General features: G+C 45.7%; 1 protein-coding gene across 1 annotated transcript in view; it reads right to left on the reverse strand.

Annotated features, from left to right (window-relative positions):
- BACE2 (beta-secretase 2) overlaps positions 1-27,683 on the reverse strand; it is a 278,687-nt gene that overhangs the window by 71,250 nt on the left and 179,754 nt on the right. The window contains exons 5-6 of the mRNA XM_085621229.1: positions 7,876-8,010; positions 4,784-4,885 (exon numbers count right to left, since the gene is read on the reverse strand). Coding sequence (XP_085477355.1) covers positions 4,784-4,885; positions 7,876-8,010 — 237 coding nt within the window. The remainder of the gene's footprint in view (positions 1-4,783; positions 4,886-7,875; positions 8,011-27,683) is intronic.

A 27,683-nucleotide genomic window follows, 5' to 3' on the forward strand; every position in this document is an offset into this window, starting at 1 on the left:
AAGTCCGTTGGAGAAACTTCCACTTAAACTTCTACCCTCTTCTGATCTTTTACAGCAGGGGTCGGAGATAAAGTTAGATTTATAGTAGGGATGAAACGGATTTGTTTAGCCCTTTTCTTCTTAATCCTCCGGGTGTTTCCTCTTTTTGTTTTCTTCTTTCTACTAGCGGATTTTCCTTCACTTTTTATGGCCTTTTCTTCTGATAATATATGATCAGATATTAGTTCCTTCGTAGTAGGATGAACAATTTTATTACTCCCGTTTTATTTATTTTTTAAAGCAGATAAACTTTACGTTCGACAATAACTTTGTCCTTTCCTGTAAACGGGAGAGGTGAATTAGCAGGGGACGACATAAGAGCCTCAGGCTCAAAGAGTTGCTGTAGCGAAAAGGGCTGAGATTCATTAAATAAATCCACACTTTATTTATCTTCATATTTTGGGGAACCAAGGGACATGTCCACCTGAGTACCAAAGTCACAATGATTCGGATTTGTACCAAAGCTTGTTTGGTTAGATTTCATTAGGTTCAGATTAATTAAATACTTGTGTTTGTAAAGAAGGGGTCTCTAAACACAATTTAGACTTATCAGATGAAGGGAGGGAAACCTTACCGATTGGCTGTATATGGTCTGAAAATATTGATTTGGTCAATGACAGAAGTGAATCCAGAATATAATCAGAATTGTTTACGGATCTTTCCATAAGAGCTAAAATAGAAGTTAAGACTCTTTCCAGACAAAACAAGGATTCCGACATCAATATTTTATCATCAGACTCCTTAATTGGGGGGTCAGAATCCAAAGGCAAATCAGGAGTGATAGAGGCTCTAGAGCTTATTGAGTCTGCTCCACTAGGCGTACTACTGAAAAGTTGCATTTTAATAGATGAACCTGGAAGATGAACTTGGGAGTTTGGAAGATGTGATATCAAAAGTGCATGGCTTAGGAAATTGTGAAGCCCTCGAGGAATGGTTTAAATTAATATTTAAGTCAGGGAGTGTAAAATCCTCCAATATAAGGCCATCTACTCTAGACTCAGAACATAAATCAATAATGGACTGAGAGACACTATTTTCAGTAGAGTGAATAGTATAGATTTCACGTGAGGAGCCTTTCACTCTGATTTCAGGACTTACCGCCTCTCTTACCCCATCCATTCTATTTCCAGGAGAAGAAACAGTAGTTTAAGGTGTAGATTCCACTGTTCCTTCTAGCTTTTGGAGTAGAGATTCAGACTTGGGCCCCATATTTGCCTCCTTATTTTGACATATCTCTTTTTTGAGAACAAAGTGGAGATGGCATTAAATCCTTTTAAAGTATTTATCTGTACTGAATTATTCCTCAGAGGGTTGGCTTTAGTTTTTTTGCATGCTCTTACAAATACCATTTTGCCTGAGCGTAGGGTTTTTTGCGATCATAGTTCTAAATAAGGCTCAAATTAAATCTGTAGGGCTATATAACGATGAAACTGCTGCACCGCAGGTTCGGCCAGGATTATACCTCCGAAAGAGAGCAGGGCACACTATCGAGCCGCAAGCCACGCCCAGCCTAAGTGGGCTGCATCCGCGGGCTCGCCTGGGCACAACACTTAACGACCTCCGTTAATGGAGGAGTCGCACTCTCACTTCCCCCCCGCCTTCCTGAGGTTCCCGCCTACAGCACAATCAACCGAAATCTTCAGGAAACGCACCTCAGTCTCAGTCCGGCAGTGTGGCAGTTACCTCGGTCATAAATCCTTGTATGCCCTGGCATCCTTGCTGCTACTGCTGCCCCTTACCGCTAGCTCCTCGCACGCTGGGGCGGTGGTGGCAGCAGCGGTGGTAGAAACAAACTGATGAGCTGGCGGGCTGACAGGCTGCAAAAGCTGGAACAGACTCTCCACGGTCAAGGAGGGCAAGACTGTAGAGCAAGGGTACAAGCAGCCAATCTTTGTAGCCCCAGAGACCCTATTACCCTGGTCTGCTTGACCTCCCTAGCCACTCCGCATATATAGGCACTCCGACCGGTCTTCAGCAAGGTGGCGTCGGTGCTGCAGGATATAATAATACCCCCAGATTCGCCCAGAAGTCTGGGAGCCCCCCCGGGAGGCAGTGGAGTGATGCGCTGCTGGGGCACCATTGGAGCCGAGAGCACCTCCCACAGCGTTTGACTGGCCCGCGGCAGATGCGTGGGAGGTGCGGAATGTGAGGTGCAGTCTGGGTCATCAGGGTCCGCACCCCTCCTCCACTCAGGACCACTCTCTGCTCCACTCTCCGGCCACCAGACACCGATCTCTGGTCACTGTGGCTCTCTGAGGCTCCGCATGTGAGTCAGCCTCTCAGACTAGACTAGAGGAGCGCCAATTGGTTCTCACAAGAAAAAGTTTTCAAAAACCTGAAAACCTTGATCTCCCACTAAGCCCCGGCATGAGCCAGCACAGCACTTTCTTTCTAGTGCCCGGAAACCCTCCTGGATGGAATGTGCGCTTTACAAATAGCCATAGCCGGTGTCCTTAGACAGGGCAGGTGTTGTTCTAGCTCACGACCTCCAGCAATGAAGACAATACACACCCTGTCCACTGTTATCATATGATATCTTTAACAGGAATATTTCAGTGCGTCATCTTAGCTGTGTTTGGAAAGCTCTTGGCACACACAATAAGTTAATCAGTAAAAGAACACTGATCAAGACAGTGTGTGCCAAATAACCTTGATTAACCACTTTGCTGCCTCCCTGTTCTTTTATTGCATTTTAATTCCTCCTTGTTATCTCCGTACTTCCCTTTTCACTTCAATCCGTCTGTAGCGTATCCTTTTTTTCATAAGATAGTGTTAATGTTCCAATTACAGGTTTTTGCTTTATCAATATATATCTAACCTACACTATATTTAATGCTGTTATGGATATTTAATGTACATTCCATATCTAATAGTTCAACTGTAATTTGTTCCTTTACATCATTATAATGCTATAGTTATTGCTGTTTCCGCCACTGGTTAGTTCAACTGTCACTCACATTTTGCTTCCTCCCACTACATCATACAACATGAGGCAATGAGTCAGCCTACTTTGACCACGGACTCTCATGCTCTGTGAGGGGCAGAATTCCGCCTAGTCGCATGTGCACATCTGCCTAAATAAAGTACCTTTCAATGCCAGGGGTGGTACGACAATGCTTTACTTTGTTATTTATTGTCACTTCCCCTCCTTCTTTTGTCATTCCTGTTTATCTAAACTTTGCCTTCAGTTTACTGTAATTCATAGGCATTAGTATCTTTTCTTAGACCCAGTAAGAATCATATTTTCGTTCCATCTGGTTTAAACTAGAAAGAGCTTCTATACCAGTTTGAAGTAATCCCGCCTGTCAGGAAACACACATACTGTTTTAATAAAATTACACTCCATGCATTTTTAAATGTAAGCTTTTATTGCAGGCACACCACTGCCATATTTAGTCAATGGCATGGTTTTGTTTTTCCTTCTTTATATTGGTTTGTGGCATATGCTTTTAATTAAAAAAAACTAAGAAGATTGTAACCATCACTCCAGTTTGCTTTGACTAGACCTATTAACTTTGCCAATGTTTGTTCAAAATATCACCTCTATAACTTTAAACTTCGTACATACGAAAAGTAAGGCATTCTAAGTCCTTAAGTTTCATTAATGAAGTGCATTCACCGATGACTACGAACACGAAGGCACACTTCCTACCAGAGGCATCTGGTGTTTTGGCTGCTGCAGCAACATGAAATGCAGGAAAGACAAGATGGCGGGCCTTGAGCTGCCGTTCACCATAAGTGTGGTATTCCAACCCAGTATAGATTGGTAGAGCGTGTCCTTTCTCACCAAAGGTACTCACTGTTCTAGCAGCAGCTCACCTTACTGTAGCTGCCAAGGTACCAGGCTTCCCTCTGGAGCAGTGCTTGCAATGGAAAAATAGAAGTGGAGGTACTCTGTGCCAGAGTACCGGCTTGTTTATAAGAAGTGCCGGTACTCTCCAATTAAAAGTATTACATTTCTCTTGAGAAGTGCCGGTACTTCTTATAAACAAGCCGGTACTCTCCAATTAAAAGTATTACATTTCTCTTGAGAAGTGCCGGTACTCTACCTCTCAAAATAAAAAAGTGCCAGTATTCCGTACCGGGGAACCGGCCCAGTTAAAGCACTGTTCTGGAGAGAAAGCCCCTCCACGTTCTCTCTCCACCCACTTCTCTATTTCATCCAAGCCGTCCACGGCAGCAACCATATGCCTGTGTCCCACTCTTATTACCCTACTGCCCCCTCCTCTATGCTTGTCAATGACATAAGCAGTGTTCTGCAAGTCACACCTTCAAAACGAGGTATGATCAACACAGTGTTCCATCCCTATGGGATCTAGATCCAATGCCACTACATTCAGTAATAGCAACCCCTGGTATTTACAGCTCTTAGAAACAGCAGAAGCATGATAAGTAGCGCTGAATAAAGAACACGTCCTCCTCACTCTACTCACACTCCCTTGTATTGCCTTACTCCGCCCATTCTCTCTAACACATTCGTCCTCTCTTATGGAGTAACCAAACAGGTTGGGTCAAGGACTAACCAAAGCAGAATTACATGTTATTGAAACTAAGATCACAATGCCGAAGGGAGGTTAAGGCAAGTTGAGTTCCTCCATTTCTTCTTCTCTTCCAGTGATTCTAAAGTGCTTGCACTGAGAAGCATTATTTAACCCCCGTAAACATTGCTGAAATACAAACCCTGGGTTATTGAGTCTGAGCAGAAGGACAGGTCCAAAGTTGTACTTACAGAAAGGACACTTACCAAAGAGGTTTGTATAATTGCGTCCACAACACTGTTGAACACCTTCTGAGGCAGGCGCATGAGGGTGGTGCCGCTGTCCACTATGGCTTTATCCGCATTGTACTGAAAGAAACAAACGGAGAGCATACATTTCAAGACTGTCGCCTTTAGAAGAGAAAGCTGGACAAGGGATCTGCAGGATTCATTTTAAACAAAAAAAAAAATCCTTTTTCATGATTGAATTAGTTCCAATTTTCTTTTTTTGGGGTGGTTTATTTTTGTTTACTTAAAACGTGCTACACGGCGAAAAAGCGATTCAACGCCTCGTCTGGGGTAGTAACTGACACCGACCGACACCCCCCCCCCCCTCCCCTTCACTTCAGCAACCCGCTACTGCTCTACTTCATACGTTAAGAATTTATGCTAAATATCTAACTGTTCCCTTTTGCTTTTTCAAGGGTTCATCAACTTTACCTGCCTTGTTTTCTTACTGCCGTTCAAACATTTTGTAGGGTTAGAAGATATTCATTTTTTATTAAAAGGTATTGTTTTATTGATGGAAGCCTACTAAAAAAATCTATTCTTCAGTCATGCCTACAGAAAGCTTTTATCGGTCTGTTGAAGACCTATTGTGTACAGTACAAACTTAGTGAATTTTGGGTCACACTGCTTGTTTTACTTGCCTTATTTTTTGCTTAAAATTTGTTGACATTCCCTTCATTTATGTTTGTCTCTAATCTGGAGCATACTTTCCTAAACTATCCTTCTCATTGGATGGCTTGTACTCTTCCGCTGCACACATTCAGGGAATTACTTTGTTCTTTGTTTTTATATGCTACATGGCAGTGCAGGTTTTTGCTCTACACCAGTGCACACTTTCCCTCCTCACATCCCTGGCTCCTGCACTCTGTTACTCCCCTGCCCGCTCCACCTCAGTTTCCCTAGCCCAACTCTGCTTTCCCCTCCCCCCCCTCACGCCACCTCAGCCCCACCATTGGAGGAATTTGCTCCTCCCGCTCTTGTTGCTCCCCACCGCTCCATCGTTACCTCAGCTGCCCTCCCCTCTCCCTTATGTTTTTGAGTGTTCGGCAGATGTAATCTGCTATTGGGCCATTCCTACGCCCTAAAACATGTAGATTGTTTTTAGTGCCCTGTTCCAAGACATGTGTCTGCCAATTTTGAACAGTGAATTGAAAATATATATATTTTTTTAATGCCCGACACCACATCATGATGCTTTTGCGCGCATGCATCGTGACGCTTGCATATATGTCATCATTCTTTGGCTTGGTGAAAAAGTAAAATATGGCTTCCTTAGCATCATAATGCAAACCAGCACATGCTTGATAACAGGCATGCATGCATGCGTCATTGTGCTGGACAGTCTATTTGTATTAGGTTTTTTTTGTTTGTGTTTGCTGATGTACAACAGCACAGGCAAAAATTATTGCCAAATCCAAATAGTTGTGCGATGTTTAGCAATGACGAGACCTATTAGCTTTGCCATAGTTTGTTCAAAAATCAATAGTAACCCTAACTCACAGTAAGTATACTCAATTGGGTGAGTGGGCTACGGGTGATTACACTGCAAATTTGACAATTGGAGCGCTGTGATCATGGGACTCAAAGGTTAGCCTGCCCCCATCCCCTTTTATGGCCCGACAAGGAGAATCTCCACTATCTACAACTGCTACTGCTACTGCTACTACAAACTAGTGTAGGCAACCCGAGACCAACAAATCTAAAATACGTTTGAGCCGATTGGTTTCATACATATGCTTGTTACAGGCCAAACCTGTTGCAGTTCAATTTCTTGAATGTGTTATAAATAAATCACAGTTTGTTCTACTTCAGTTATGGATGAAACGCTGAAAAGTTAACAAGTTAAGTGAATGATGGACACTGCGCAACTCAAATGTCGCAAACGTGGCCATTCAGAGTCAGAGACTCAAAGTCCTCATCTATTGACTGGTGAAAATATTAGGCGAGTTGGCTGGTCTCAGTCCAGTCCAATGCATCTGATCATATCTGTGTACTAAGTCCAGCCTTTGATCTCATTCAGTTGAGAAAAGAAGGATCAAACTAGGAAGGAGGTCAAAGTGTCTCCTAACAGTAGCCTTGGTACAGCATGGGTTTGGCACAGACATGTCAATGTGCACAGTTCCCAGGAAATGCGTCATCTGCCATGATTTCCATCTAAATATATAAATCATGTATGCAAATGTTTAGTTAAACCTGTGCTATTAACCAAAATCTTAAAGTTGTAACTCCTACAATTAAAAATCGTATGAAAATCAGGAGCAATTGCATTTCAAAACAAAATCCAACAATGTTTTTAGAGAGGCAATGAATCTTTTGCAACAATGCAATTCATACAAAAACACTACCATTTTGTGAATAATTCTTTAGTTGTCTGCTAGACGTCAACTGGTGCGAGCTTAGCCAACACAAAAGCTCTACACGGAACTGATTACATTATATGCAACCACTCTTATTTATTGTAGCCCGATCCCATTCCAGTGTTTTAACATGTCTGCTCAGGTTTTCATAGGAGAACATGGCTATTCAGGAGAGGACACTGAGGAAAAAGCAGCCACACACAGTGAACCGGAATGTTGTTGGAAATTCTACAGACTTTCACATTTTTACAGAGAATGTTCATGAAAACTTGTGCACCGAGTCTGCAAACAAACGTTTATTCAACAGCATAAAAAATGCAAGCATTGGCATAGCCAATAGGTGTCGCCTTTGGGACCTTATAAGTGTTTAGCCATGCAACAGTTGCATAACTTAATACTTATAAGGTCTCAAAAGCGACACCTATTGGCTATGCCAAGCGGCCGTGCGGCCGCGAAAGTATCGCGATCAAACATCAAAGTGAAAGTAATCGCGGAGAAGCGTGGCACGTGCACCCGCGCACATGCACTGTAGCTCTAGGCTGGCCTGGTAGCACTTTTTGGAGCCCTCTCAAAAAGTCTCGCCAGACCAGCGCATGCGCTGGGTCAGGCGAGACCTAAAAAACGAACGAACGTTATCCTAAATTAACAATTTAATGACATTCTATGTTGGAATATTACCAGCAAAGAAAAGGAATAGAAAACAACTTTAGCTACCTCTATGCAGTCCATATTCAGGTTAATTCCTCCCACTTCCAGTTTGAGGACTTCAACTTGGTAATACCACTCTTCGGTCACTGGTGTGTACCAGACGTCCCCGCTGAACAGGCTTGGTTCGATTCCACCCAGTACCTAAATGACCAGATCACCAGAAAGCACAGTTGTAATAACAAATTACAGACCAAATCATCTACAGTTTATAAAACCAATGTGCCAGTATGTTCAGGACAGTGTTTAAGAAATTATTGCAAACAAGCTTTGGGAACCTGACCATTTGGTGTTGCCACTCCTAATTGATGAAGCTGTTTTGCATCAGCAAAAGCAGTAAAGAATTTTTTTTTTTAAATGCTCATTTGGCAAAGCAATTACTGAAGTTGCTTTATCATGCAGATTTGTGCATGCAAGCATCATCACGTGCGCATACGAGATGCATCCCCCACATGCGTGCATACAAGTCATGACGCGGCAGACTTTAAACATTTTTTTTTCTTTTCAGAGACTCAAAGGGCAAACACTCCTGAAGGAAAAGAGGCTCCAAACTCCTCTTTTATAGATAGTTTTATGCTAATTGGAGGCAGACATAGAAACAGAAAGGAGGGACGGCAAAGAAACTCAACATGCAACATGACTGGAAAAGATGGAAAACCATTGGCATTGCACAAGCAACAACATTTTCTACATTCGTGCACAAGGGTAGAAGAACATGCCTTATGTGTTTACACGTCATATTGAAACTACTACTCAAACATGGCTAAAAGAAAACATGATCAACTTAAAGAAAGTAGAGCTTAATGATTTTTATTATTTGCAACTGAATGAGTTTGTTGCTTGAGGAAGGAGGCTTATTTACAAAGATGCATCTCGTCAATACCACAAAAACTTTGAACATAGCATTTCGTTCGGAGTAGGATACATGGATCTGCTTAAGGAACAGGCTTGGCTAGGGTAACCAACTGGCATGGGTGCAAATTCAGGACAGCGAGTGTAAAAATTCAGGACAAAGGGTCAAAACGCAGGACAAAAGGTGCGTTTTACAGAAACATCAGAGGAGGTCGCGCAATAGTATACAAGTAGACAACCAACATAAGTACAAGCCAAAATAAGTTTATATTATAGTGAGCCAATCGTCCACTTCATGGTTTTTCGGTATGCGCGCAGCTTTCAGTAACTCGGAGGTCTTTTTGTGGTATTTCATATGATCATTATCTATTTATATGGTTACTGCACTGGGTTGTCCAGTCTGATATTTTGGTTACAATTCATGGTCCTCAGCAGGGATGTTTGGTAAATGAAGTGTTCTGGAAGATCTGCTCAGATGGACTTTGTTACCAGCATCTCATATCGGAGTGCCATTTTGAGATGGAAAGCAGCACGCATAGAATGTAGCTGTAGACCTGCAGTGCTGGCCCAGAGTACTTTCCTCCGAGTGGACAGCTTTATGTGTCAGATTGCTTCACGTATTCCATGTCTGTTCAGCTGGTGATGACTGGTTTAGGGCTTGTAGAGTACTGAGTGAGTAATAAGACCCACAGCAGACAGGCCTTGTGTGAGGGTAGGAGCATGAAGCAGGAAAGGGAGTTCTTAACCAGCCTGCATGAGCCATAATTGGCTGCAGACTGCGGAGTTATGGCATTATTGTGGGCCAGAGGCGTTAGAAAAGAGTTGACATTACTACATAATGCCCTGGCTAGCCGATATCAGCCCTCCTTATTTTACCTGTATATGGGAAATAGTATACTGATTGGGCCATTTCATTTCTGTGAGCTGTAAACTGCAGATTATCATCGATGCACAGAAGTGTGCTACAGTCTATACGTTGTTGAGGCATAGTTGTAGGTTAGAAGGTGGCACTGTCTTTTACATACAGAACATTTTCTATTGCATGGAAGCAAAATGACAACGTGCAGTTTTACTGCTAAAACTATATAGCGCACAAATGATAATGTGTGGAAATGTGGTTTAAGCAAATAATTGCGCCCCAGGTGGAGCCAGCTGTACTGCTGGTTCCCCCCGGTGAGAATTGTGTTGGTACGGTCCCCCCTCACCCCCAAAAGACACATTCTCCAAGGATTCCCTCAGTACCACCATTCAACAGTGTCCCTCTTTCCTCCATATATCCTCTCCCATGTGTATTTTGCTTTATAGTGATACTCATCACAATGTGGTGTCAAGAGCGCTTCACATCACACACATTTTATTCAGAGACAATGACTCATAAGTGTGCAAGTCAATAATAGAGGAAATGTTACTTAAGACAATGAGGGCTGCGAGATGTAGGAGATGCATGTCATTCATACAGGTAGGCATTACACGCAGGGTCACTGGAATTATACAAAAAGGTTGATTAAATTATACAGCAAGTAAAAGCAAATTATGCAGCATAATGCGGCACATATTTTTTAGTATTAATGTTTTATTTTGTTATTTTAATACATGGTAAATTGGAAATACTGTCCGAGCAAAGATTTCCCCTCATCAGTACCAACTTAACTAAATACATAAATAAGCAACGGAAAGGTGACCATTGAAGGGTCTTCCACTATGCCTGAACATAATTTGCCACTCTTTTAGTAACTTTGGATCCATTTGAGCTAATAACTTTTTTTTGGTTTAAATCTGAACATTATGCAAAAGATAATGGGTTATATGGTAAATGCAACAAATCAATGATGAGAAAAAAACAGCGGCCGCAACAGTGCATAATTCCAGTTGCCCCAATTATGTTAAGAATGCTTGGCCTGGAGAGATACAAACTCAGGGTTTAAAACATTACATAGTGGTTGTTCTTACTAATACATATTTATTATTATCCAAATGAACCCACTGAACAATCTACTTAAAACAAATATTTTTGAACTGCATGTTACACTTTGTGCCTTGCAAGCGGCACATTATCCCTCTGCTGTACTTTAAAACTGGGATCAGTCAAAACTCTGATATCTCTCAATGAAATACATTAATAACCAGAGTTACATTGACATTTTTATGGTGGCATAATAATTGCAGACTGGCACAGAAACTTAGAAGTCTTTGCCATTAGCCATGACATCTATTTGAAAATGCAGGGCACTGGGAACCCCAAAGCATTGTTCCTGTTTCAGTTGCACTTAAGTTGAACTTAGTTTGTTATTTATTCATCCTTCTGAACACCAGGCAGAATTGTACTATTAAGTATGTTAGCAAGAACACTTCTAATAAGCCTGTCTCTGAAAGTTTATGGATTCCACCATAGTTGTAAGCTGTTGTTTTCAAAAGCAGAATGTAGGCCCTGACACACCCCATGCTGTAGCTGCAGCATGGCCCATTGAATGAGAGGATTGGCCACAGGCAGAATGACAATGGGGCTGACAGTCTGAGGTCTGGGAGGGGCTGTTGAAGCCTCTTCACTTCAGACATGTGAGCTGGCCCCCAGCAGGGAGCGCTGTAAAACTCCTGAGGTTTCTCACAGGGGGCATCGCAGATTCCTGGAAACCCCAGAATTATGGACAAAAGTCATTCGTAAAAAGAATTATGACGGACAGCGGACTTTGCAATGAAATAACGGACGGTCCGTGAAATTTACGGACGGTTGGTCACCCTAGGCTTGGCGCTCTCTCAAAGGCTGGCAGCGGGAATAGGTGATTAACTAGCAGAATCTGTGAAGGATACCGTTGTTTATGATTGCTGTTTCAAAACTTACCATTTCATTAGTTTAAGAGTATTTCTTTTAGAAACTGGTCTCTCAAACTGGTCTCTCAAACTGGTCTCTCAAACTGGTCTCTCAAACTGGTCTCTCAAACTGGTCTCTCAAACTGGTCTCTCAAACTGGTCTCTCAAACTGGTCTCTCAAACTGGTCTCTCAAACTGGTCTCTCAAACTGGTCTCTCAAACTGGTCTCTCAAACTGTGGCAATAACGATCAGTCAAAGGGGAGGAGGCAGCAAACAAGGGTAGATTAGAGCCCTCTGAAGCTCCAAGTGGACTTGTGAGGGTTGATTCAGTATTTCACTGAAGCTCGGTCTTCTGTGCCGAGCACAGGCCAGGGCTGCCCAAGATGGGGGCAGACAGCCAGGTCCATGCCATGGTTTCACAAAATCTAATTGAAATAAATTTACAAGCAGTAGACCCGCATGGAATGCGTTCACATGGTCTGTAGTTATCAGGGAAAGCTGGCACGGTTACAGAACCTCTACGATCTATGTTGGATGTTCCTGGACTAGACTATTTCATAGTAAGTAGGTCTTCAAATTAAAGCACCAACGTGCCCCAGCCAACAGACACAATCAAATGACAGACTTTGATGAAAAGTGACAGTTGTCACTGACTTAACCTCCCTGAACAGGAAAAAACAAAAGATCACAACTGAGTCAGCGTAAAAGCGGATTATTCTTTGCAACGACATTCGATTTAGACAAACTCTAATGTGCACATTGCACACGTCTAGAAAAATAACAATGAAACTGCAAAAAGTAGAAGTAGTAGCACCATTAAAGTGTGCTTGGTTTTATACAAATAGAAGAATTTAAATTCATTAAGTTTAATATGTTTGAGTATCATAGCAAAAAAAGTTATGAAAATTATTGATGAAAATGCTTTCACTGACAATAGAGCAATTTTTAATGCTGAGACTTAGCATCTATGTTGGTCCCATTGTAATGCATTATGTATAAGAATGTGGTGCAACAGTTATATGCAAGATGTAACGAATGATATTTACAGAATACTTGATATTTTTGGTATCTTGAATCTCTAAAAAAAGATTTTAGTAAAATGATTAAGAATAATTTACATGTATGTACTTTACAAATCGTGATAGTAGGCCATATTCATTTTTGGACATTTCTATGTAATAATCACAGACAACTTTACAATTATTTCTTCATATGAAATGCTTGATTTATTTTGTTATGCTTGAACTAATTAGAAGTCTATTTTAAAAAATGGGAAATGTGAACTTTAAATATATTGAATTGCAGATTTCCTCCAAGCCACATTATTTCATAGCCTCGTAATGGTCCTTTGTTAGGTTTCTTCAAATATTGCTTCATCTGTTCTGTTTATGCTACATTCTTTATGAACAGGACATTTTTCTAGTCTCTCATTGTGACTGAATCGGTGGGAATTGATCTTTGGACTCAAACCATGAAGAGCATCAAAGTCTCTTGCCAAATAACCTGTGAGGATGGAATGGACAGTCGTTTCTCATGATCAAAATGGTATACTGGAGTATCAAAATTGTACCTACAGATGGAAGAATGACCACATGATGATGAGACCATTGTGGTACGAAGACTGATGTCACAGATAGACTATTGGAGGTATAAAAAGTGACTCCCCAAAGGAGGGGCGGGGACTTTCATTCAGAGCTCTTCCATTTTGAACTGTTCCTTTTTGCCCTTCTACTGCGGCTGCTGATCGATTTGGAATCCTTCTTTGCGAACAGACTGATTGATTACCTTTCCATGCCTCTGTCTTTCTCTCCTCTGCAATGAGCTTGCCTGCTGAACTATTTGGAGCTGTCTGGTGAGAGACCAGATCTGAACTTTTCAGATTTTGCTCCATTCCCCTTTGCCCATGCCCATCAACTTTCCACTAGTAGATGCTAACTTGATCCCTTTGCACCTTCTGAGCAAACTTTTGTACATTCCTCCACCCTTCCTATGTAGTTGAAATCTGGAACCTTAACCATCCTATTTATGAATACTTTGACAAAATGTCTGGTTTACTACTACGAGCTGTAAGATTTAGGACTCAAATACTTAAAATGTTGCTTATATGCATTGATTTTGGAACTTTAATACAATAAACAAGTTACCAAAATTGCCTGAGTCTTAGTATTGTGTTTTAATGTTCTTTCCATACAAACTGTGCAAAACGAGATTTTGATTTCTAAATGTATGATAGGGAGAACCATAGATTATTTTCAAAACATCAGATTCTGCTACTTTTATTCCGGGTAGCGACTGCAGAACTCTTAGTTTGTATAATTCTGGTTAGAATAAACTTCTTTAGGAGGTTGGGTCTTTCAATTGCAAAACTTTATTTTTATAGCATGGTGCTGGGTACTGTATAGAACTTTATTTGTAATGTGTGAGTTGGCTACCAATGAAGTAGGCCTCAGAGTAGCTGACAGTTTGGACATCCTGACTTCTCACCCCTCTCTACGGCAAAGAAAGAGCCGTCTGGGGACCAATGCCTCAGTGGGTACAGCATAAACTCTGAGTATAGTGATCAGAAAACTTGTCAGATCATTTATGCGCCCAGAACGGAGACTTCAGTGAGTGAAAACGGCATTCACTGCAACACAGATACAGGTCTTTGTTTTCTTTGAAGTGGATTCAGATGGTCCGACCTCACCTTTCACAAGGACATAACGGAGCAAACATCCTGGCTTGCATCTCTTGTGCATTTCTAAGCAGGAAACCCTTCCTTAGAAGCAACTTTCAACCCAAGGAAAGGACCCTCCGAGGCAGTCAGATGGGACAGATTGCATGCCTTTCACTAACATGGCTTCAGATGCAGCATTTTCCCGTTGAAGGTCTTACTGCGGGTAAAGAGAGGGCTGCTAAAGTCAAAGGGATGTGATGCCTCCTTCTGGCTCACTAAAGTAGGCCCTGCAGCAGGATTCCATTTAGCCATCAATGATGAAAGGAATCTGCAAAGATCCTTTGTGGAGGGAGATGTGGGAGGAGGGTAGCACTGTATAGTCTGGCAGGGTGTGGAGCAGAGGTATCCGCCATATCTGAGGCTACAGCCAAGAAGTGAGAAACAAATGGGCGAATCACACAATGTGGGCAGCAGCTTTTGGCAAAGGAGTCGGTCTGTCTGGATGTCAAGGTCCCTCTCTGTGAAAGGGCAAATGAACAATATGCTATTATCTCAGGTTTCTGCAGCTGCGGAGTTTGCCTCTAAATGTTCAGGCGGAGATAAAAGCGGGCCCTATGGGTTATATGGGGGGGGGGGGGTGGGGGGGTGTTGGGATCTCAAACTATCACAGCTTTGTCTTCGGGCCGAGAGCGAAGTCCAGGAAGAGACGCGTTGCATCTTCCGGTTTGAGATATTTCTCACATAAGCCCCACTCTGCAGACTCCGCGTGCACAGCATGTGATCTGCAATAAACACGCGGCGCACCCTTGTGACGCTAGCACGTGCCAGGGGCCGAGCAACAACCGCTGCACTTTTGTTTTAATCGGAAAACGAATCGCCAGGTCTGACCTGGGGTAATTCGAATACAAAGCTGGGCTAAAAGAACTGCATTACCACACAGGAAATAAAAACACCACACGATTCCTGCACAAATATTATAATCCCAGGCTGCTTCTAAACTACAGATTCATTATGGACCCAATGACTTAACAAGATGCAAACTGGCGATGCCTCCGGTCTGCTTATGGATGGTGAGCGCATGACTGGACCGACAGAAACTTTACATTCCGGGACCCCCTCGTGAAATACTGCTCACACTTTAGCTATTAAGACCTCATACAGTACCTCTCGATTCATCTTAAATCTACACCACAGCAGTTAAAGTGTGAGCCTTGGGGGGCGTGGCCAAGATGGCGGCGAGGTAGGACGCATTGCTCGGAGCTCCTGCCCGCCGTCTGACCAATTTGGTGCTTATAGGTCCCCGAGGGGCACGGACATAGCTCAGGGTCCCCTCGGAGTGTCTCCCTGATGGGATCCTGCCCACAGCTACCCTGAGAACCCAGCCTCACGGGGACCACGAGGGAGACGAACCAGCTTCCCCCTCGTCGACATCAAGCGGCGGCTTCAACAACGCGGTGGCTCTAGGGTATAGACCACCGAGGCCAGCAGCTCTACACCCAGCCGCCTAAAGGGCAATCTGGAAGACCTGCGGGTTGCCCAGCACTACGCCTGTCTGCCTGGGTCCACCCGACTCGGCTCATGAGGCCCTGAGGCCAGAGGCCCGAGCGCATCACCCCCGACCTCGACTTTCGGGCTACCCGCACGAACGGCCGGAGCCCACGGGGCCTGGCCTGGTTGCCTTCTGAACCACCCAGACGGCCCGCAAGGGGCCAGGCAAGCTATCCTTTCGCCCGGAGACACCGGATGCCCGCAAGCTAGAAAGGCCTCTTAGCTCAGAGGGCCGTGAGGATCCCCAGCCTCGGGGACATCCGCCTGGAGCAGTGGGCTCAACGGGCCCCTGGATCTTCCGGAGGACAGGTGGATCACCCAGCGCCCCATCAATGTGTCTGGGGATGGATAGCTGCCCGCGCCCCCAACTCTCGCTGTTGGGCTGCTCGCCGGACTGGCACTCCCTCGACGCCTGGCCCCACAGCACACGCGGTGGCAGGACCTGCCTCTGTGAGACTTTTACCCCCTGTGGACACCCTGTAAGACCGCACACCCTGCAGTCGAGCGAGGGGGGGGAGCCACGCGACCTGGGGAGAGGAACACCCCTGCCTACCAGAGAGCACTGGGCACGCTGTGGTTGGGGGTGTGAGAGCCCTGGGGAGACGTACGGGGCCGTGGCCTACCTGGGAGACACAGTCCTGGGGTGATATAGTCTGGAGACCCGGCCTGACAGTGCCTCAACCCCGCACTACCACATAGCTATAGCACACACCAGTGACAGATCCCATGCAGTTGTAGGAATCGGCAAAGCGATCTGGTGCACCCCCCTGGGCCTGGCGCATCCACCTGCCTTTGCCTTCACGATGCCTCCACGGTTATCAGCAACGGGCTCCACGCTGGTCCACAAAAGCGACACAAGGGTGCGCACTATTCGCCTAGCGCTCCCGGTAGCCCTGCGCACCAGCACCTCCCGGCCTGTGTACCCTACAGCTGCGATTTCTCCGGGGCCCATATTCCAACCAACGATTCATCTAGGGGTGCCAACTGAGCATGTCCTCTTCCAAGACGAAGAAGGTGAAGCCCCTGAAGGACATTTTTGGACGCACACAATCCAACCCCAATATGGCGAGCACTGCTCCAGACGCCACGACCTCGACACAGACTGTCCACACTGGAGATGAGCCCATCACGAAGGCATTCCTGGAGTTCCTCTTCCTAACTCTCAGAGAAGACCTGCAAACAGTGAAAAAAAGACCTCACTGCCGAGATCAAAGATTCGCAGGGACGTGGATGACATTGGGGAACGGGTGGCTGCCCTGGAGGAAAAGAGCGACACCGCAGTGTCTGAGTCAACTATGCTTCAACAAGAGGTGAACCGACTGCAAGACCAACATGTTGACATCCAAACTCACCTGGAAGATTTGGAAAAGAGGTCATGCAGACACAACATCCGGGGAGTGAGGGCTACAGAGGACACCAGAGACATGTTTGCATTTGCCAAGGGCCTGTTCCACCATATCCTGGGGGCGACTCCCACGAAGCTGAGATCATATCAGACCGAGCACACAAGGTCAGACCACCCCGGGCGAACAACGCTCCTCCGGCAGACATTCTCGTGTGTGTTCAGGAATTCAGAACCAAAGAGGCCATCCTTGCCAAGGCGAGATCTCTTCACCCAATCTCTTTCCAGGGACAATCTCCGGTGCTATTCCAAGATCTGGCACTGATCACACTTCAGCGCCGCCAGCAATTCCGCCCTGTGACTGAGCACCTTCGCCAGCAAAGAATTCCATATTCCTGGGGCCATCCCTTTAGACTCATATTCCGTCATAATGGCAAACTCCACCAAGTTCGCTCACTCACGGAATCTTGCCGGCTCCTTGGCCTCACCGCACCATGTGATGAAGACTACCAGCATAGCACCACCTCGGGGCCCGAGATCTCCCCATCGGGGTGGCAGCGACAGGGCTGGCAGAGGAGAGTCCAGAAACCGAACAAGCCTGAAATAGCCAGGAGTCAACAAGCAGCCCTTACCTCTGCGCCGGAAGCCTTGGCCGGAGCAGGTTCTGGCGACAAGTCAATAGACAGGGGTCACGGATTGCTTTGCATTTTCTACCTTTGATGTTGGGTGGGCGGCGGGTCACAACATGGACCCCACTCTGTTGTCCCTCTGGTCATCCCGAGATGACGGACTATTTTTTCTGACACTATTTTTCCTAAATGTTGTAGATTTTGCTCTACTTTGGAACTTTGTTTTTGGAGGGTTTTTGAGTTTTTCTGGTTTGGGTTCCCTCGTCCACCCCCTCTCACTGTGCCGCAGATGTTGTACGAAACCGGACTATGGCCCTCTCCCTGCTGCGCCTCCTCACCCGTTAGGAAATCTAGCCCGAGCCACAGCATTCATCCTCTCCCAAACTTAGATGCCACATAACTCTCTCAAAATTCTTACACTAAACGTGCGAGGTTTGAACAACCCTGTCAAACGTAGAGCCGTCCTTCACCATCTGGAGCACTCCAAAGCCGATATATGCCTTCTACAGGAGACTCACCTCCTCCCCAATGATAACCATAGGATGAAATCCCACGTCTTCCCTACATAGATGTTCTCCTCTAATCCCACCAAGTCCACTGGAGTTGCCATATTAGTTTCTCGATCCTTTCAGGGCAGAGTGTTACAGAAGGAAGCAGAGATCTGAGGCCGATTGCTCACGTATCGGTTCCTTGTGGGAGGGGTGACATTTATAGTGGGGTCTGTATACGCACCCAACGAGGGGCAAGACAAATTCTTTCATGACGTACTCACTGATGCAACAGCTACAACAGAACGGCGCCTACTACTGGGGGGTGGGGGGGAGGGGGGGGAGAGACCTAAATCTTGTCTTTGACAACATTAATGACCGTTCCTGCCAGAGGACGGGCCAGACCGGCACACTTTCACCTGCTGGAAGGGCCCGCCTTAAAGACCTGGGGTTTATAGTTCTCTGGCGCTACTGCCATCCCCACAGTCGCGCTTACACCTTTTACTCAGGAGCGCGACTATCTCCTTAGTTCCACCCCACTACACTCGCTTGTGACCGACACTGAGATCTTGCCGGCCTATTATAGAGATATTGGGACAGAAGAAGTAATAGCAGCTATTTCACGCCTCAAAGTGGGCAAGTCGCCTGGTCCGGACGGCTACTCTGCGGCTTTTTACAATACTTTCTGCAACCTGGTGGCCCTTCTACTGACGGGCCTGTTCAACTCCTTCGCACAGACCGGGGCTATCCCGGACAAGATGCTTGAAGCGTCTATAGTAGTTATTCTGAAACCCGGTAAAGATAGAACATCCTGCTGGGCATACAGACCAATATCCCTATTGAAAATAGATATTAAACTTTACACTAGCATATTGGCGACTCACTTAGCACCCTACATGTCCCAACTAGTCGAGCCATACCTGGCAGGATTTATCCCACAGAAACAGACGAGCAACAACACCAACTGGTCCTCCATCTAATCGAAAAGGCTTCTCGTACTCGGGGGGGGGGGGGGAATACATGCTATTGGCCATCGACGCGGAGAAGGCCTTCGACAGGGTGCATTGGCCCTACCTGGAACAGGTCCTAACGCACATCGGCATCGGTGAGAGACTGCGATCTCAGATCCTTAATTGTTATCGCTTCCCCCAAGCGACGGTTCGGGTTAATGGCCATACGTCTTTACGCTACCCCATAGGCAGGGGCACCAGGCAAGGGTGCCCTCGCTCACCCCTTTTATTCGCACTCTACATGGAACCCTTAGCATTACGGATTAGGTGTCACCCCCTCATTTCTGGGATCAAGTTTGGAGGAGACGTACACACCATAAATTTGTACGCGGATGACATCTTGCTCTCCCTCTCACACCCGATCCTCGCGCTATGATCCCTCTTCATTGAAATGCATTGCTTCACGCAGGCTTCAAGATCAACATGGTTAAATCGATTGCACTTAACATCTCCCTCTCCCCGCACACTTTAGCTCACCTCCAGGGAGAACATCCCATACAATGGTCAACCTAGTCAATCCCCCCGTATTTGGGAGTTCAACTAGCCCCCTCCATTCAGGCCACGGCTTAAACCAACTATTCAATACTTTGCTCGCACCTACGTAAGGAGCTAGGCCAGTGGAAACACTGTACTCTATTCTGGCTAGGTAGGATTGCGGCTACTAAGATCCTGTATCTCTTTCAGACCCTACCCCTTTGCCCTCCATCAGGCTGGATCCAACAGATCCAATCAGACCTGGCACAATTTATCTGGCAGGGACGCAACCCCTGGTTTAAACATGTGATAGAAATCCTTCCACCAGAGAAGGGAGGTGTAGGGGTTCCTGATGTCCAACTTTACTTCTACGCTTCACAGCTCTGATATTTAGTGGAATGGCACAGTCTAGAATCGGAGAAACACTGGCTGTTTCAGGATCAGGCAGTAGCGGCCATTCCTCTTCAAGGCATTCCCTTCCTCCATAAACCACACAGACCACCCAATCTCTACGCATCATCTATCACAAGCACAATTATGGAGGCCTGGGATCGCACTAACATTGCCCATAACCTGACTACCTAGCCCTCTCCCCTCACACCATTATTCGATAACCCAGAATTCCAACCTGGTATGGGTATTAAGGCCTTTTCCGCCTGGCGCCTCACCACATGTCGGTCCCTAGGCCACCTCTTCGACCTCAACTCAAGGCGGACTGTGGCCTTACTGAATAGGAACGTCTGCACTATTTACAGCTCTGTCACTGGGCACTTCATCCGCACATCAAACCTGAGGCTCGCCGCTTTCTGACTCCCTACAAAAAATGGCTCATCACCCGCACATCCGATAAAAAAATCATTTCTGACCTGTATAAAATGTTATTGGCATCAAACACGCACACATCACCAGCCGAGCACGTTGAGAGCGAGACTTAGGAAGGACACTTAGCCACAAAGAATGGGAAGGCATATATCATAGGGCCCGGCAATCAGCATATCACATGGGACTCACTGAGACACTGACTAAAGTAGCCATATATTGGTATTACACGCTGGAACGCCTGCACCGATTTGACTCACTGGAGGGGTTGTGGGGAGGTGGGCAGCCTGGTGCATCTCTGGGACTGCGATCGTATCCAATCATACTGGTGGCAGGTGCTCGATGAAGTAGATACCCACTTCGAGACACAGCTCCCGAGATTTCCCGCATATATTCTCCTGGGATTACCCAATCCCATAACATATCCGCTCAAATCCCGGAGGGGCCGACTGATTGTCATTGCATTAGGCGCGGCTACACAGAACATCCTGATACACTGGCGCACTTCCCAGCCTCCAACACTTTCCGGATGGCTACAACGACTTTGGCAGGTGTTGGGTATGGAGAAATTACCTTTATATTAACTGTTATGGGGTCTGACTTTCCAAAACTGTGGCGGCCCTTCTTGACCCTTCTCACATCGGAGTTCCGAGAACTGACATGCCCCCGATACCTCAGACTCCTCCGTCTTTCAGACACACAACCCACACAAGGATCCCTCATAAGATCGCACGCAGCCATGCTGATTTTCATATTATTCCTGCTCCTTTTTTCTTTTTGGTGGATGAGGGGGCGCGTGGGTGGGTGGCGGTAATGTTGGATTAATGTTGCTTGCTTTTTATTTTTTCCCTTGCATTGTTCGTTTCCCACAGACCCGTTCCGCTCAGCTTACTTTGGTAATGCTACTACCTACGACACTTGTTGTCCATATTGCACTGTTCCCACGGAGCTCGGGGTCTTGTTTTTTATTTCTTGAAAACCTAATAAAAGATTTAAACCATAAAGTGTGAGCCTTGGGATAGAACACTTTCTCCCCCCAATCACATAACTGGTTCTGCCCACCCACCGCACATGGTTCCTACACACATTACCACCACATCCGACTCGATGAAGTACTGACTGACTGACTGGCATAGCGCTTTGTGCCCTCACGTTGAAAGTCGGTGTGCAAAGTTCTGGAAATGTGGAAAGGAAATGATAAGTGTGTAATGTTTACATTTGAAGCTTTAGTGTTAGAGGAGGGGGTAAGGGGGTTTCAGGGAGGTCCTATCACAAAAGCTGGTAAAGAGCAACACAGAAAAAATGCCACATCGAGTGCGCTACAAAAAGAGGTGTAGGCTGTGGCCAACTCTGTACATGTAGTTGGTTAGCAGTCTTAACTCACTGGGACACCCCCCAGAGCCATGCCTGGATGGCCCTGCAGAGGAGCTAGGCCCCCACTGCTAGTCCACCTTGGGAGTGTACCCCCCCACACGCGCCCCCTATCCCCTCGCACTGGCATACCCCTACAGAGTATAGGGGTCAGATACGGGACACCGCACCACACTAAAACAACCTGTGGGGGGGACGCCCATGCCGCCAGAAGCTGTCGAATCGCAATGAGAAGTTTGAACATTTTGTTTTTGTGTCAGAAAAACGTAAATCTAAAAAGTAGTAAAGTGATCATAGAATGTAATTGCAAATGGACCATTATGATAGTGGGATATAAAGGGTCCCCAGAAGGTTGCACTCGCAATAATGCCAAGGTTACACTGTACGATTCACTCCTGTATGACACCTCTTAAGAACTGCACCAAGCTGTCATCACGGCCGGGCAACAGTATATTGCATTGATGTTTGCAATAGGATGTCTATACACTGACCCTGATCTGCATACTACCAATAAAAAGATTTATAAAAAAAAAAAAAAAAAAAAAAAAAAAAAAAAAAAATGTAAAATTAGACTGGGTCTTGCATGCACAGCGCTTATCTCAAGCATTAGAGATAACCTATAACCACAATAGTCGAAGAAGACAGACTTAATTGAACAGCAGGGGACAGCCTGTCTGTGCCAGTGCAGGTCAAGCGCCTTTTGAGTGGTGTTCAAGGGCTAGTCTAGCAGTAAAATAGAGAATTAAATAAAGGCTCTGTATAGTATACAGAGCCTTTAATAACATCCTTGTAAGTCCACTTACTTTATCCTAACCACTCCTGCAACTTCCTTAAAGAGAGTTCTTGAATCAGTGTCTTTTCATTCAAGGGGAATGAGGTGGACACACCACAGATCCCTTCATTTTTCCATTTTGCTTCTTCCAGATTGAAGGCCTTTACCACAGCCAGGTAAAAGGACTTCTCCCTGTTTTTAAATAGGTTCCTGCCTTAAATTGAATCATACGATGACCCCAGATTTCAGGTCTTCTCCTGCCCCTTGCTCCCAGAACCTATATCTCTACTATAGTCATTTCTAATTTTCAAGCATCAATTGCCCTCAGTAAGTTCCAGGCAACATTCAGCACATTGCACAACCGGTGAGCTGGTGCAGCGCCACATCATACACAGATGCACTGTCCCGGAACCAGAGACTATTACAGGAAATCCACCCAGGAGCGCTGAGGGGAGAAACCCCTTAAGCCATAGTTAGACAGTCAAAGAATACTATATACTGTACATAAATAAGAGCATATCCGGACTGGTAATTTTTACCGTACTTCCCATGCTCCCTCTCGTTTCTTGCAAGTCCTAATTTACCCTCATCTTTCCTTCTTTGTCTTCCCCAACCATCTCTTTCTCTCTTTCACTCATTTCCATTCAAAACCCCTTATTTTCTCTTATAGACAATAGGTTTTTGCTCTACATTCACAGAGTAATCGCATAACATTTAGTCACTCCTCCATTTCCTCCCGTGGAGAGGGGGTGGGGGCAAAATAAAACTTACCTGACCGGTCCCGGGCAGCCTCTGCTCCTGGTCCGGGTCTGCGTTAACCTGCTCCTAAACAGCAACAGGCATGCTCTCTCCCCTCCTGTAAGCCAATCACAACGCTGTAATGGCAAGGAGTTCTTTACTCTATCTACTGGGAACTATTCGACCACTTTAAGGAATGGGTTTGGGTGGTTGCAGTGCCACAAACGGAGACACATACCACGCTTGGTGTTGATTATGGCCATTAACACTGTTTTTTTACTAGGAACTGAAAGACGAACACTACAACCACCTTCTCGACTTTCAATGTAGTGGTAGGTGGTGCTCCTAGACTGGGGGCCAACCTAATGGCATTGACAAGGATTTATATCCTTCCATTATGAGGATTTCGGTCTTTGTTTTGGTCAAACAAAATAAACTTTGCTCATACAGAAGAATTGATGACCCACTCAGGTAGGAATGTTGACTGGATTCTCAGGCCTGTTATAAAGCAAGGTCATGACAGTATAAGCTCAGAAAATACTAATCATCAATATGCTATGAAGGCGTGAGCATGAAATTCCGCTCGCAGTTTGCGCAGCTTTTCTCACTCTGCGTAGAATTTTTCCTCTTACATGGCTCAATGTTTTTTTTTTTGTGTTTTTTTTTTATAAACAAACTTTATTGGCGTCCACAAAATTACAACTTCCGTCATCATCAATACACTGCATAACAAGGTAATATCGACAGATGCTCCAAAGAGGCCTCAATCTAGTAAACCGCAAGACAGGTCCCAGCCACAATTTGTGGGTGCAACCCCGTGGGGCAACCAGTATCTTCAGTATGTGCAATCGATGGCTCAGTGAATTCGCTATCCCCAAACCAATTTGAAAAACAGTTCCCCCCTCCCACCTCCCAACCGCGTCCCCCTAACCCAACCGCCCCCCCCGCTCCCTCCCAATCCCTCCCCCCCTCTGCCGGGTCACTGCAACGCAAGGTTTGCTTCCCAACGCACTCACTCGGGGTCTGCGACGATCTCCCTCTCTCGACCTGGGGTCTCTCCCACCCCGATGGGCATGTCAGCCGTACTGGATATAGTGATCTGGGAGGCTTGTCCCGCTATTTCCTGCATCATCACCCCCCATGCTAGTAGCACCTCAGGCAACTTAGGGTCTCTCCTATGGCTCATCAATGTTAAGTAGGTGAGCAAGGAAAATTATACTCCAGACCACTTCTCGGCAAGATTTCTCAATGCGGGTGGTCGTGGCAGGTCGCTACCGCTCGCGTTGAGAAACCTTACACTCGAGTTGAGGAATGTGCCACTCGAGAACATCTACTCAAGTAGCAGAAAGAAGCAGTGCCCTCTTGCACTGTGCAAGGTACAGTTTGTCCTGATTTTACAGCACCGGCCAGACACCCAGTGCTAAAAATCAATGCGAGCTGCGATATATCGAATCCGCCAATTGCGGAACTCCATGTAGTGCAGCAGAGTTTTTGGAGCACTTTGCGAATTTCCACAAACTCCGCCCAGGCCTCATCCTATGGCAGCAGAGGGGAAACAATTGATAAGCCAGGAGCTGTACCCACAGGTTAATCTCTCAATAGATAAGAGCACATTCTGCGAGTTCAGCAGTCCTGGGATCGGACATATTCTCACTGCATAGTTCAGTTTTGTGGGACACACATAAAACAGAACATTCATATTTACATGTTTAAAGACAAATTCACAGCTGTTAGTTTAGTTATTCCATCCTTCCAGTTTTTTTTTTGTCACACACGATTCACCTTGCACTATTTTTTTTTTTGTCACTGTTCTACTGATTTGGGAAGAATATCGACTCAAGTGCTCTTCAGCGACAAACTTTGTGTCACAAGAGACCAAGCAGATCTCTCAGCAGTGCCCAACCCATGGGTCCCGACGTGGCCCCTCGTCCCCTTATTGCACGGCTGCTTGGTGCCAGTTGAGCAACTACTGCCAATTCCCAAGAAAATGTGAGTCTCATCAGAAACACCAATGAACTCACCACAAAAGCGGAGAAAAGACTATGCTTGCAGTCATTGTCAGAAAATCATTCCATATAGTGATTACAGAAGATTGCAAACTTCCCAGAATCCTAAAAAAACATGAAGGCCTGACCCATTTCTTTCTCCTCTCTCAGTAAGACGGCTTGACTGGGATACGCATTCTCCTGCCAGCAAGAGTAGCCCTGCTGATGTGTGCTTGCATGGTGGCATGAATCCACAGGACCCTGCAGTGTATGCGAAGGATCAGTCTATGCCTGCTGTGCCACACTGTGAACCCAGAACTTCTCCATATTGGCTGAAAGCTGGCAACGGCTGCTGCCCAACTGCCACGATCAATAAAGCCAGAGTCGCCCTGCAACGCATGGAAGAGCTACGCCGTGATCTGTGAAACCATATATTGAGCGGTGTGCTACATCTCTCTTTAAGGCTAGGACTAAGATCGATGGCTGCTAAGCCTCACAGACTGCCCCGCTGCCACTGCCTTAGCTACTTGAAAGCACGAGCCAGCTCAAGGGGGTCCACAGAACCTGACCCAGAGCACCCAAGGAACTCTATACTCCTCGCTAAAGAACAGAGGAGGGATGGCTATGAATCTACCTGGCAAGTGCAGAGGAGCCTTTTGAAGCAGTGACACAGCTCAGCAAACATGCTGCCTTTTGCCAACACCTTTCTGGCACTGTAAAGTTACCTCTGCCTCAGCCCATGCCCGCCATCCATCTGCTTTGGCCCAACATGACCTAGACGAGAGCCCATCACCGTTATCCTGGGGGCCAGAAGTGTTACAGAGCAGGTTTTGTCCTCGTCTCAAGACTCAGACTATCTGGCATTCACCTGTGGCTGAGTCACCGCTACCTGCAGATTAACCCGATGAAGACCACGCTGCTGGTGCTGGAAGTGCATGCAATGACCGTGCCATGTGACCTTCAAGAGGAAGGGGGACTCCACTACCCCCACGAAAGCCAAGTCCCGGGGAGGGTTTATCTTTCAGGAGGTCTCACTGAAAATGCAGGTTAGTGCTGTGGTCAATCAATGCATCTATAGTTTCTCCCTCTTGACAAAAGTCCTCCCTTTCATTTCTAGGGACAGGCATACTCCAGTAGTCGATATGCGTTTAATCTCCAAAACAGACAATTGCAACAGCTTGTTTTTAGCCTTCCTACTAACCGTGTGGTAGCTCTTCAAGGAGTACAAATGTTTGCAGTTAGAACTATCAAACCCCTCTGAATGTTCGACAACCTGGCAGATGCTGAGACACAACGGCATTGCCTAGCGGTAGAGAAGAGCGTGCAGTTCAAATACCACTGAAAAACACAGAGCTTTAATGCCCAAAGAAGAAATGAAATAGCCAATGAATGACAGCCTTACACACAGATTTGCTGCTTGCACTCTCTAAAGCTTTCCTTTAGACTAGGCATTAAGATACCAGCGTCATTCCATTTTCTAGCCTCCCCGTCTATTGAATGCCGCAGCATTAGAGCCAAGACTGATGGAAAACCATCTGACCTTTCAAAAGGCGCTGACAACAATTCACTTCTGTTAACTTGCATGTCGATTGACCCATGTGGGCCCTCTGCTGTTCTCAGCGCCTCAAAGTTTTCATACAATTTGTTGGCGAAGCCGTGGCCCTGCCTGGCTGGATAATGGCAGAGCGGCTATTTGCCCAGAGCGAAAGCTGGAATGAGAGCACGTAAGCAAGGGACAACTGTTTGCAGTCTGTCTTTGTGGTGAGTGACAGACACACACAGACAAAGACACACAAAATCCAAGGGTCAGAGTCCACCTGCAAATGCTCCCACTTCTGGGCTTGGAACCGTCAGGGCACATTTAGGGCTTTTGAAATTCCCTTCTAAGTTACCTTGGAGACAAACCCTGATTCAGCACATGGTCCCTACTACAACCTTTAGGTTGAGATATCGGTCTCCAGGGGTACATTACAAAACGGAGTGAAAAAATTAGGGACCAAGTTGTTGGGACTTTATTAAGAGAAATAAAATGATTGATATCATTACATAGTGTAGTAATTTGCATTGAGCTTATGTCACCAAATATGACCACAATGGGCAAGGATGTGGGAAAAAATAAGCAGTCTTTCCACGTTAATGCATATGAAGTCATAATTTCCCTAAACTGTTCCAGAGGACCCACCGGGAGCTCTCACGGTAAATTGTTTTTAGACTCTAGGCAGCTCAGGAGCTCACCATGGTCCTGAAATTATGTAGGTCGGACAACATTGGCTCCGATTTCCTATAAAAGTAGAATGCAAAGAGGAGATTTTGTGAAAAGTGGT

The sequence above is a fragment of the Triturus cristatus genome, chromosome 8 (genome assembly GCF_964204655.1).
Source record: "Triturus cristatus chromosome 8, aTriCri1.1, whole genome shotgun sequence".
Classification (NCBI taxonomy): Eukaryota; Metazoa; Chordata; class Amphibia; order Caudata; family Salamandridae; genus Triturus; species Triturus cristatus.